The 14,056-nt window shown below is 33.1% G+C and overlaps 2 protein-coding genes across 2 annotated transcripts; both read left to right on the top strand.

Annotated features, from left to right (window-relative positions):
- Positions 1–4,050: 4,050 nt before the first annotated feature.
- On the top strand, positions 4,051–4,913 carry LOC134705973 (uncharacterized). The gene has a single exon (XM_063564685.1). The coding sequence runs from the start codon at positions 4,119–4,121 to the stop codon at positions 4,911–4,913; it is 795 nt and encodes a 264-aa protein (XP_063420755.1). The 5' UTR covers positions 4,051–4,118.
- A 1,932-nt stretch (positions 4,914–6,845) lies between these two features.
- On the top strand, positions 6,846–9,509 carry LOC134707909 (uncharacterized). Its single transcript, XM_063568070.1, has one exon. The coding sequence runs from the start codon at positions 6,928–6,930 to the stop codon at positions 7,852–7,854; it is 927 nt and encodes a 308-aa protein (XP_063424140.1). The 5' UTR covers positions 6,846–6,927; the 3' UTR covers positions 7,855–9,509.
- Positions 9,510–14,056: the final 4,547 nt, after the last annotated feature.

Here is a 14,056-nt window from a genome sequence, read left to right as displayed (position 1 = left end):
TGACGTGGCTAAAATCAACTATAGAATATCGTACGGACTCAAGCAACGATCAAAAGCAAAGTGTATAGCAAGGTAATAATTTATACGAGAAAAAAACAACATTCAAGGTTATGATTAAATGCATATGTATGACGGACAGCAAGCAATCAGACTTTTACATTTTGTACTTTGGAAGGCACATACGTAATGTAACAGGCTTTTATAATTTACGAGCACACAATCCCTAGTAGAATTGAACAGTTGTGTAACTGCAAAACATACGAATGACCAGTATGAAACACTTAGCTTATCAAATCGAGAACATAAAACTAAACAGAAACAACTAACAAAAAGACCAAAATTACGAAGTTCAAGTATTAAACTACAATATCAATTCAAACTACTATTGCCATAATTTATTGTCTCTAGTTTACTATCCAGGACCGTGTGCTGAACTCTAATAAACTTGGTATGTTTTGGGGGTTGCTGTCTCATTGAAGTGTATCCCACACCTGCTATATTTAGAAATGTATTAAATCTTCCAATACATATAAATTATACAGAATGTAATTTCCTTTGTGTGTTGGAAGAAACAAAAATTTCAAAGGTTGCTCGTAAATTAAAAGGCGACTAATGCAATTCTAATAAGGCGAAGTAATATAAAATAATTTTATACTAAACATTATTATACCTCTGCTGGTGAACTTTTAGTCCTCGAATGGTATCGCCAGCTCAGTAATATGTATTACTGTACTGACATGAAAATATATGAAAATGTCCGTTTTTGAGTTTTTAATTCAGTACTTATAAAGAAATGAGGTTTCAAATCCAACAGGAGAGTTATCCTTATACTATTTTGGTTATTTATTGAGGTCATTTACATAATAAGCTTATCAACTGTTTTCATTTTAATACTTCCCCTGGCTGTAAAGTATTCGTCCTTTAGCGTTCATGAAGAAAGTAAATCCAGTAAAGCGCTTCGGTCGCATCAAATTTATAACGTGTTGTTTAATGCTGCGCGTGTTCACACGTAATTCGAATTCGATTCGCATAAACTAATTCGAATTAGTTTAATTTACATTCAAAACGTTTTACGTCCAAACGTAAATTCTAATTCGAATATATATACATTGTAGCAATGCACGTCAAATTGGCTTTACTGTACGTAAACCTTTAATTCGTATTAACACAAAACTATGTTTTGCATAAAAAGACAGACAATGGCTGAGTTCCGCAATAGTCGTTCCTGGTTTGATTTACATACACACTATATTCTTAGTTGTTTTTTTTGTGCAATGTATTAGTTTTCTGTCCATTTTATGATTTTGACCTGTCTCTAAATAACCCACATTTCGATCAAGGTCTGTTCGCGCTATGACCTTTCCGACAATATCGACACAGATGAACGAATTCATACTAGAATCATTGACACACGTAATGATTTCAACTTTTAATCCTGAGATCTTCGTTTCTAAGCAGTAACGTATTCTAATGATTAGCTCTTAGGTACTGCTTATAAATATACTATAATTAATACGTAACAAAATAACTACAATAGAATTATGTGGCAAAATGATTGAAACTATGCGACAGAAGTTAATTTCAAAGTTGCAATCGTAGAAGATACCAATGACATTTTTTTTAAACGTACAAGTCGAAGAAAATTGACAAAGCAAATCATTCTGTAAAGGAAAGGCAAGTCTGGTATGTACGAAATGATACAGCATGATAAGGTACAGTGCAATACTGAAAGCACACGTGTGGTAAGGTACACAAAGGTGCAGTATACTACGGTACGACATATTGTGGTACTGTATACGGAATTAACAAGAAGTGAAAATCACAAAGATACCTAACAATGAGGAAATTTTAAAATGGAAAGTCCCTAATCAAATTGCAAAATCAAAAGCTCGAACACATCAAACGAATGGATAACAACTGCCATATTCCTGAATAGAGTTTTAATTTAACCATTTGATTTAAAGCAATATTCACAGAGCACCCCCGGGGGTGGAGTACTTCCTATATTTTTTTTGGTGGTATGAGTGTGCCGAAAAACAGGGTCCCCTTTTCATGCCCTGCTAGTTAAAACAGGGTCCATTTTTCATGTCCTGCTGGTTTCAACAGGGTCGCTATTTCATGCCCTGCTGGTGAGAACAGGGTATTTTTTTAAACAAAGTATTTATCTAGAACAGGATCTTTTTTTAACAGTTAAAGATAAAGGCTAGGACCCGGACATAGCACACACTGACCCGAGTATGTCTGAATCAATATCCACAATACTTTACATCAATGTTGGGGATTGATAAAAGTAAGCTGACTAACAATTATTGTTTTCTTTATAAACGAGTTGTTCATGAGTAACGGTGTTTTACTACTCAGATTCAAGGAAATAACAAACATGTTGTATTGATAGCTCGAGTTTTGAATTGTGTACCGAGTACTTTAAAACATAATAATTGGAATTGATATATATATAATACACTGTTTACTTTAAAAAAAAATCGATATGTCTTTCAAAAGTTATTGTTCATTGAACGCCAGATGAATAATATTTTTTAAATATTATGAACAAGCTCTACTATTCTTGGATCAAAGTTTTATAACTCTACGCTGTTGTTTGGATTGGTAAATGAACATTCTCGTTCGGACGCCATCACGAGTTGGTTGACCGTTATGGAATAACCGTCTCGCAGATAACATCGGATATGTTTATTACGTCGTAACTACAATCCCCTTCCCTTTTCATGAATGTTAACTACAGAACTATACTATTTACCGGGTTTGTATTATATATAGCATGAGCAAGATGAAGGGTGCCACAAAGTCATGTTGATCTGATTACCCTTCCGGAGCACCTGAGATCACACCAGTTTATGGTGGGGTTCGTGTTGCTCTGTTTTTAAAGTTTTCCATGTTGTTTCTTTTGTACTATTATTTGTCTGATTTTCTTATTCATTTTTAGCCATGGCGTTGTCAGTTTATTTTCAATTTATGAGTTTGACTGTTCCTCTTGTATCTTTCACCTCTCTTTTGATAACGATTTAGTTTCTCATTACTGAGTTATAGCACTTTTAACTTATTTCTGACATACTATTTAAATGTGTAAGGATATCAGCGTTGGCAAAAACCCGGGTTTCATGAGTGTTGCCTAGCCTGGCGGTAACTACTAGGAAAACCAAAATTGATATGTATGAAAGACAACGACGGACACACAATGATTGCACTGAATAATTTCAACTACCATTGAGATCGATTTTTCAAATCCCCTTATCAAATTAGACATGCATTTTAAAAAACTTTGGGATATCTATTACCGCTTGGTTTCAAATTGGAATTAAAAATTGCATTTTCTCAAAGAATGTTTAGGTAAAACCCCGAGAATCTCACCTCCTGGAAATTTGAAGTGTCAGGATGTTTGAAAATATGTTTGAATTTTCTTACATACTTGAAATTGTATAAGGAATATAAACAAATTCAAAATGTTTACTGTACAAACAAACACCAGACACCAATTGTGTCTTATATTGTCTAATTCTTTTTTACTTAGAGCAAACTTTGATTAATTGAGTATTCTGCGGTTGTTTAAACGTCCAGTGGCAAAAATTTCATGTAGATTCAGGACGAAAAGTCGTTTCAGAAGTATATTATAAAGTATTTCGTATGACAAATGTTTAAATTTTTTAATTATTTGGTAAATGTCATATTCTTAGCTAGTTCTAAATATTTTGTACGAATCAAATTTTTCCGACAAAATAATATCTTTTGCTCAAAATTAACACATACGATTCTGATAACAATGGATAATATAAGGAACATTGTAACTTACATAAAAATAGAGATTATGATAGTTTAATCAGTTGTTATGTCAGTTCGCTCGTTTCAATCGGATCACTGATTTTCGGCAACATTTACATTTTCCCGCGTTTCAACGAATAGCGGGAAACATTTGTATTAACGATGCGTATGAATTTTCTTATTTAGTCACGTGAAAATTTTCATGTGCGGGAAAATATTTCGAAAGCCTTCACTTTCTACCCAACAGTCGTAGTGTCGAGAGGGACACCGGGTTAGATTCTCCGATTCGGGAAGCCATTGCAAACGAGGTAAAAAGTGTTATCGCTAGTTCTCAGCAGGACATGTTGAACAATATGAGCGCAATGATGGACTCAAGATTGAATCGTTTACAATCCAACATTCAACAGTCTCAGTTTGATATTTCCAACGCACAGATCAACAAAATAGAGGAAAGTGTATCAGACAATTACAAGTTTCAAAGGAAAGGGAATGAAAACCAGTTTCGACACAGTGTAAAAGTAATTTCCAAGTTAACGGAGGCCCGTTCCTTGCTGGATACTCCTGATGTCAGCCTCTCCAAAGTAGCCGCGGCAAAAGACAAGATATCGGAAGCTATAGACTTAGTTCAAGAGCGTCAGAAGCTTATTAAGTTAGCGGATTCCTCCGACTTAGGATGGCGTGTAGTGCAGGAATACGTTACAAATCCTATAGCAGACGATTCTGAGGACGAGAAACGTATGAATAGGGCCCAATCTAGAGCTGAAAGAAAATCTAAAGCGGAAAAGGCAAAAAAGCGTCCAAGACCAGTTCCATATAACAAAGATAGGAGCTCTGAAGACAAGAACTCAAACTACAAGCCTGGTAGATGTTTCACTTGTGGAAACAGAGGCCATTGGAGTGATAATTGTCCACAAAATAAGAAGTCAAAGATAAGTACATTCAATTTATTACATTTAAATAACGATTTGTTATCATCTGAATCAAAGATAAATAATGTTAGTTTTGAACATACATGTAATATTTTACCTTCTGTCTCAATAACGAGCAAGTACGATATACAAAACAAGAATGTAACGACTGAACAGTTGTCATCTGATACTGTTTTATACTTACCTGGCACACCTGTAGGTAGATAGATAAATGGAAATTGATAACTGATAATCAATACATTCTCGACATAATCGAGAACGGTTATAAAATACCGTTTAAAACAGAACCTGGTCGTATACATATAAGAAATAACAAATCTTCATTAGACAACAGAGATTTTGTTTCATCAGAAATTTTAAATCAATTGAAAAAAGGTTGTATCAAAGAAGTAAACACTATACCGTTAGTCGTTAACCCACTTACGGTAGCTTCCAACACATAGAGTAAACCCAGACTCGTCCTTGACTGTCGTCACATAAATCCACACTTATTTAAATACAGGTTTAAATACGAAGATTGTAAAGTCGCTAGAGAATTGTTCAATGAAAATGATTTCATATTCAGCTACGATTTAAAATCGGCATATCATCATCTTGAGATATTTAAAGAGCATCAACAGTATTTAGGGTTTTCATGGCTGTTTGATAATTCAGTAAAATATTTTGTGTTTGCTGTTTTACCCTATGGAATTTCAACCGCAGGGTATATTTTTTCAAAGGTTTTGCGAGAAGTGGTTAAAGATTTCAGATCTCAAGGCAAGATAATTATAATGTTTTTAGATGATGGTCTTGCTGGTGATAAAGATTTTGCCACTGCTTTACAGTGTAGTTAACAAGTTAAACTTCAATTAGAAGATTTGGGTTTTTTAATAGCGCATGAAAAATCGCACTGGTTTCCTTGTCAAAAATTAGATTGGCTCGGTTTCACATTGGATACAAAAAATGGTAACAATTGTAAAGGAAGAAAGGATAGAGAAATTAGAAAAATATTTGAATTTTGTTTTGTTTCAAGTGACTAATGGAAAGATTTTATCCAGAGCTAGATTTATAGCAAGTATTGTTGGTCAGCTTATTTCCATGCACGCCGTTTTTGGCAATGTAGTACGTAGAAATACTAGATTTCTTTATGATTGTGTTATGTCAAAAGCTAGTTGGCAAGCTTGTGTACGAATAACGCACGAAGCTTTAAGCGAAGTAATGTACTGGAATCTTCACTGTAGAAATATAAATACAGTAGGTGCTAAGATAAGCACGGTAACAGTCAATACTTTGTTTGACTGTGAGATTTTTTGTGACGCCTCAGATGTGGGCTTTGGTGGTTATATTACGCCTTTTGCTGATTCTCATTTTGAGAATTTTGAAACATTTGGTAATTGGACCAAACCGGAAATGGGTGAAAGTTCTACACGGAGAGAATTAGAATGTGTCAGAAGGGTATTAAAGACGTTTAGTAATGTCACTGAAAACAAACAAATTAAAATTAATTCCGATAACAAGAATGTTGAGCATATTTTGAAAGTAGGTAGCAAGAAATTGAAATTACAATCAATTGCTTCCTCTATTATCGATTTTTGTGAAGTTCAAAAGATTAACTTAACACCTAATTGGATACCAAGAACTGAAAATAATGATGCAGATTACAAATGTATCTGAGCAGAGTCACGGATCATGACGATTGGGGAATAGAACCCTCAATTTATCATTATTTGTGTAATTTATGGGACATTTGTACGGTAGACAGATTTGCTACACACTATAACTCTCAGTGTGAGAGATTTAATTCAAAAGTATGGTGTCCAGGGACAGAAGCTGTAGATGCTTTCACCCAGTTTTGGGGTAACGATGTAAACTGGCTTGTACCGCCACCTATCTTAATTACTAAAACTCTGAATAAATTAAAACAAGATAAAGCAAAAGGAACACTGGTCGTTCCTGAGTGGACTTCTGCCCCTTATTGGCCTATTTTACATAGAGATGGTGAATTTTTCGATTTTGTGAGAAATATTTATTATTTACCACAGAATAATTGTATCGTCAAGGGGGCAGGAAAAAATGGTGTTTTCAAGACAGAGTTGCTGAAATTCAGATTGATAGCTATGAGGCTAGCATTTTGATTAAGTAATTATATTTTGCAGGAATAGGATTGAAGCGGAATGTCGGAGCAGCTGTGGAGGCAAGCGGAGTTTCTAAAGACCATATTCTTTTTTATTTAACCGGAAAGATGTCGTCATTTCTTCTCAACTCAAGAAGTAACAATACGAACAAGACATACTTTTCTAGTTTCAACAGATGGAGCGCATTTATCAAAGAACATGGTTTTAATAATTTACCCACTGCTCCTATGCACGTCGCATTGTATATAACTAATTTGATAGACAAAAACTGTTCTCCTAACGTTATTAATAGTGCTATTTATTCTTTGAAATGGGTACATGAGCTGAATGGTTTTGCTGACCCTACTGATAATTCTTTCGTTAAATCATTACAAGAATCAGCCAAGCGCTTAAATGGAAAACCTGTTAACAAAAAAGAGCCTGTTAGTATCGACATTATTATTGAACTATGTACAAAATTCAAAGATTCTAATGATTTATTAATTGTAAGAGATTTAGCAATGATAGTGTTAAGTTTTTCAGGATTTCTCCGTTTCGACGAGCTTAGTTCTTTAAAATGTAAAGACGTAACTGTGTATGATGAATTTTTGATAATATTTATTTCTCATAGCAAAACGGACCAATATAGACAGGGTAATGAAATTTTGATTGCAAAAGGGAAAACTATAGCATGTCCAGTCAGTATTTTCAAGAATTATATTGATTTGGCTGAATTGAACCTGAATTCAGATTTTTACATATTTCGACCTATATTTAGGCATAAGTCTATAGCTAAACTTATTTACAAAAATAAGAAAATAAGTTACACAGCAGCTAGAGAAAATATATTGAAAAGACTGAAATTAATCGCACCCACGTTGAATTTGGGTTTACATTCTTTGCGTGCCGGTGGGGCTACCGCTGCTGCTAGTTCAGAAGTTAATGAACGATGCATTAAAAGGCATGGCAGATGGAAGTCTGACAGTAGCAAAGACGGCTATATTGCCGACACTTTAGAAAAGAGACTTTCAGTATCTCAGAGTCTTGGATTATAGATTTTTTACTCATATTTCACCCCTTTCTTTGTATGTTTTCTAGCTGTCTGGGTTATCGGCAATATGAATATATTGTTTTGTTTTATTATAGCCTATATATTCAAGGGGAAAATGTTAAGGTAATACTTACATTTTCCCGCGTTTCAACGAATAGCGGGAAACATTTGTATTAACGATGCGTATGAATTTTCTTATTTAGTCACGTGAAAATTTTCATGTGCGGGAAAATATTTCGAAAGTCTTCACTTTCTACCCAACAGTCGTAGTGTCAAGTTTATTTTTACATATTTCATCAGATATGTAACAATTTAGTTTAATTCATGTTTCTGATCATGGTTAGTGTTTTTTTGTAACGAATAATTGTATCGTCAAGGGGGCAGGAAAAAATGGTGTTTTCAAGACAGAGTTGCTGAAAACGAATAATTTCACCAATAAATGAGTAGTTGAACAATATTAAGAATAATTGTATTTTCAACTAATTAAAATCCGGTGTCCTTCAAGCTGTCTGGGTTATCGGCAATATGAATATATTGTTTTGTTTTATTATAGCCTATCTATTCAAGGGGAAAAAGGTTAAGGTTATACCAAGGAAAAACCGACACGTTCTTAATATTGTTCAACTACTCATTTATTGGTGAAATTAACCTGAATATGTCCTGTTGATAAGAATATATGTACAGAACTACAAAAATCTGCAGTGCATGTTAACACAAAAGAATCAAATAATTTCTACTATGATTGTAGTGAATACGAAAACAGATTACATTTTTTTTTAGATATACAGATATATAATAGTTTATATAATTTATTCGTCAAAGTGAAAAAATATTTATAGATTATTACATTGCATTTTCCATATGGCCCTGGTATCAGCCCTAGACTCCCATATCAAGCCAGAGGGCTTTAGCCCGAGGGCTTGATATGGGTCGTGGGCTGATACCACGAACCATATGGAAAATGACATGTAATAATCTATTTATCACATATTTTCAAGCAAGAGAAAAAAAATAGCATACACCAAATTATGTTTGATATTATTTTCATCACAAATTCAAAAAGACTTTTAATGAAAAAAAAAATCAAAATATGTATCACCATGATCACTGTCAGTTAAAAAAAAGTTCGTATCACAGTAGGTAAACAACGTTTTGTGATAAGATTCAGAAATAATTAACAATAAATATATTTATTCTAAGAATTGCAAATATTAAACGACTTAAAGTGTTACATTACCAATGTTAAATATGCTTTATAGGAAGAATTCCATATCGCTACTCATTCCAGTGTGGCGTCAAAATTCTTTATGACATCAAAATTTTACGAGAACTTTTGTGGTTTTCACTATTGATATTTACTTTTTTCTACTACTGCAGATTCGTAAATTTCTAAATTTCTTTTCATTGTGTTCTCTTTTTTCATTTTTTGTATGAATTTACATGCATTGTCATTTGATCTGAGAGAAAACTCTCCTGGTCGTTTTGCTGCTTCGGCTGACAACTTGTTTACAAATAAATTTTGATTGACAGGTTACCGGAAGTTAAACTCGGGGGCTTGATATGGATTTCGAGGGCTGATATCGATATCGGCCCCGAGTGCTGATAACCAACCTTGACTTCCGGCTATTATTGGCCATACAAAAACGTATAAAATATGTGATAAATAAATATGTAACATGAAAATTAAAATACATAGATCATTCATTTATTGCAATCAATTATATCAAACATGTAGTTGAAACAATTTCTAGAACCAGTCACTGTCTGTAGATATAATGCATATGGACATTGTATGCATATAATTTTTTTTTAGATTTTTAACTGTATGAAATAAAATTAGTAAGGATTTCGCGGAACACAATGTTTCGCGTTCGTTTGCCGTAAACTTGAACTCTCAGGCTGAACAAAATCAAGACACTATATGTTGATTGTTAGGAGCTTCTGTCCAAGTTATCAAATATTTCCGATGCCTATAAAATAGCCGACTTTAATCAAGTTATTTGAATCTGAGCTGGCAAAATATCATATTATCTATTATGCTGGTATCGGCAAAACAGCTACAAGTATTGCCTTTAATTAAAGTTCATATCAATCTTAAATACTATTCTAAAATAAAATAGCTTTGAGAATCGTGAAAAAAACGTTCGTTGTTCATTCGTCAATGAATCATTCAACGTGCGTGTATCGTGCGTGTATCGTGCGTTCATCGTTCATCATTCAGGTTGCGTTAATTCTCCGTGTAACGCTCATCGCTCATAGTGTGTGTATCGTGTATCGTGTGAGTACCGTGCGTGTATCGTGCATTCATCGTGCGTGCGTGTGGTCAGTTTGAATTTTAGAGGGTATGTACATGTATGATTATAAGTTAATTTATACTCGTCTGTCAGACATGGTTTATCTGACCATGACCGTATTTTAATGGATCATTGAAAATGTGAAGTTTGTGATATTTGTAGTTTTGCCTTCGTATTAAACACTTAATTTGTTCTTAAAATGTCCTGTACCATGTCAGGAATATGGCAGATGTTATCTCATAGTTTGGGTCTATGTATGTTGTATTGTCGTTTGTTTTATGTTGCACTTCAGTGTTTCTGTTGTTTCGTTGTTTTCTCTTATAGTTGATGTGTTTCCCGCGGTTGTAGTTTGTAACCCGGATTTTCTCTCAATCGATTTATGACTGTTGAACAGCAATATACTACTGTATATTTATTTACAGATATTCAACATTAATTTAATCATAAGTAAAGCATTCGAGACATGTGAGTGTGGAATTTTATTTTCTATTTCAGAATACATTAGGCCTTATGTTTTTTTCTTTCTTTTTGATACTATAATTTTTTGTATTTTAGACTTTCATTGAGAAAGTAGAACAATGGACTCTTTAAGTTTACATCCTTGTAATTTTTTTTTTTTTTTTGTGGTTACAACACTGAGCAATAATAACACTCTCAATCAACTATACTGACGATAACACTTTATAATCTTATCAAACAATTATCCAATACTCTACCTTATCACACAAAGAAAAGTAACGGATACTTAATAATAATTGATAAAATTGAGAATGGAAACGGGGAATGTGTAAATGAGACAACAACCCGACCAAAAAGCAGATAATAGTTGAAGGCCATCAATTGGTCTTTACATCTTTCTAAAAGTTTTGATATCATTCTGTCCAAGGTAATTTTGGCCTTCCAAGATATTCAACTTACATGAATAATTATATGTAGTTTCATACAAATCTTCAATCAAAACCTTGATAAATTGGCACTAATTACAAAACGTTTTATTTCCCTACCCGTTACTTTTTAAACATCGTCTTCATTTTTATCGTGCTTTTCTATAAGAAAAACAACTATACTTTGACTATATAAAGTAAAGAACAATACTGATTACAAAAGTAAAAACACTGAAGTCAATACAAATAATAGAATACTAGACTTGTATTATGGGATTCTATTGATATTTAACAAACAGTCTGTACGCGTGCTTATTGTCTAGCTACATGACAAGGTCTCTAACGTCTTTATTACATTACATACATGTACATGTATATTATTATATCAAATCACTCAATAACCCACATTACTGTGAGTGCTCATATTTCATATATCACCGTTTACTTGAAAATAGTGCTACCATTTAAACTTATTAAAAGTCAGGTTTTATATCTTGGTTGCTTTCCTTAGTTTAAGGAAAACAAGGATGATACGTGAGAATAACACAACCAAGGATCCATGACAAACGTTACATTTATATTTTTCCATTTGTCAACTTCCTATTTTCAGATGTATCATATATGTTACGTCTGCCTTGCTGTTTAAGTTGTTAAGTTGTTAAAGTGTTTATATCTTAGAAATCATTGCAAATGCAAGTATCAGAGTTGACTCAAGAACTGCTTCGACATCTCAGGGTCATGGAGATGTTAACTGAAATTTATGTTGCATAATTTTAAAAAGAGGGGCAAATGATACCAGAGGGACAGTCACACTCATCGATCGAAAATATCCTGACAACGTCATGGCTATAAAAGAAAAATGACAAACAGACAAATTATAATGTACAAGACACAAACTAGAAAACTGAAGACGAAGCAACACGAACCCTTAAGAAACTGATTATGATCTCATGTGCTCCGGAAGCGATCTTTATTTCGACTAAGTTGGCCTCTGACACAATGACATGGCTGAAATGTCTGTGTCTCAGCTAAATAACTCTAACTATTTACATACCGGAAAAGCCATTTGAGGTGTACATTTATCGATAATGTCGTTCTAATTTTTGTGACATTTTGACTGAATATTGACCCGTTTGTCAAGTGACGTATGGTATTAAAATTACATGAAACCGCTACCTTTTCCACTCACTCGGTTGTTATGTGTAGAAGTGATTTTCTCGAATTTCTTTATACGGTCATCGAAAATTTGACATCTTACAAAAAAAATAATATCTAGGCAACTGTCCATAAAACGTTTTTACTATACTTCAAATCTGCTTTGATAAATTCTCAAGTTACTTTAACACAAACATTAAATTGACGGAAGAAAGTTTCCTTTTGATTTTAAAATAATTTGGCCGCAGCCTTATATTATGAGTGATGATAATTTAACCATTTGAATTAAAGCAATATTCGCATAGCACACACTAACTCGTCATGTCTGACATAATACTTTTGGCCAAGGATATCCTCATGCATATTTTCTTACAAAGCAAACTAAATTCTGATTCAAATTAATTGCCTTATCGATATCCCATTTTATTTTTAATCAATTTCAATATGCACAATAAGTGCGTATCAAGCCCTGGTGATTTGCCTTTTTTTTTTGCCTTGGTTTGGTCTAAAAAAAAATAGGATTTAAGAGTTTTGAATATCGTTGCACTATTTGGTGCCTTTTCCGTATGGTTTGTCTACAAAATAGTTTATAATACCAACAATTTTACAAATAAACCGAAAGTAGTTACTGTAATTTAATTCTGTCTAATATCATCTATGAAATTTTTCGCTGTTGATAAAGTAAACTGTACATGCTGTAGGGGTGTTTTTATTTATGAAAGTGTTTGGTAATAATAATCGGTTACTGCTTTTGTAATTTTAAAGATCACAACATCCAATATATTAATTGTATGTTTGACGTTTATGATCTAAACGTGCTGTTGAAAATAAGATTAGACAAGTAATAATGGTCACACTAAGCATCTGAGCATTTTTTTTTTACATATTCCTTTCCCGCTAATGGAAGACATATTCTGAACCTTAGTTTTAAAGTCACATTTTAAAATAAGAGAGAAAAACAGGCTTGGGTTCGAGTTTGACCGTTGTGTACAGGTTAAACTGCGTAGCAGATAAATTCAAATAAAACAATAAAAAGAGAAGCGAAAAAGACAAACACCTTAATAAACAAACTGATATATACCAAAACAGGGACTAGAAAAACTACATGTACATATAGACCTATTATGTGCTATTGCATGGAACCAAATGTTAGGACGCTATATCATTTTTTTCATAGCTTGAAGCATAACTTAATGTAGTTGAATCTGCCGTAAAGAATTTTTACCAATCACTCATAATACTGTTTACAACATAATTTTATATGTGCACATAGTTGTAGTATTCAATTTTGGCATTATTGGTTTTAATATTTTGATTGTCTATATTTGTATTTTTTTCTTCAGAAAATCCGTTATTTAAACTGAGTTATTTTGTAATAAATGAAAGTTGATATTTCGGATTAAAAGTGTTTTTGAATTGGTACGGTTTTAACAGATATACGTTGTTTTTTTTTTCTTTATAAAAGCCATTTTTTAAAACCAAATGAATAAAATGCACAAATGTTTTAGAACTTTTTTATGTAATTAACACAAATATGTAACGTGAAAAGTAAAAACGCATTTACTTTCTAGTGCACGTGAAAATGCACTAGTGAAATAAGTAGAAAACGCTGTTTTACTTTTAAGTGCACGTTAAAATAAACTTGTGAAATCTGAAGTAAACGCACATTGACTACTGACTAATCAGACACAGATTGAACGCGAGTTTGCCCGAGTAAGCATTAGAAATTTCAATTACGTATACGAGCGCGTAAACGCACTGATAGCAAATGCCCGTGTAGTGGTTTACGCGTCAAAAACTGAAGTAAATAATGCTGGGCATGGACCGAACTGTAGCAAAGACTGACCCAACAGAATCCTATCGTAATCCGTGA

The sequence above is a fragment of the Mytilus trossulus genome, chromosome 2 (assembly GCF_036588685.1).
Source record: "Mytilus trossulus isolate FHL-02 chromosome 2, PNRI_Mtr1.1.1.hap1, whole genome shotgun sequence".
Classification (NCBI taxonomy): Eukaryota; Metazoa; Mollusca; class Bivalvia; order Mytilida; family Mytilidae; genus Mytilus; species Mytilus trossulus.
Note: the sequence above shows the minus strand (reverse complement) of the source record. Positions and strands in the feature narration are given on the sequence as shown.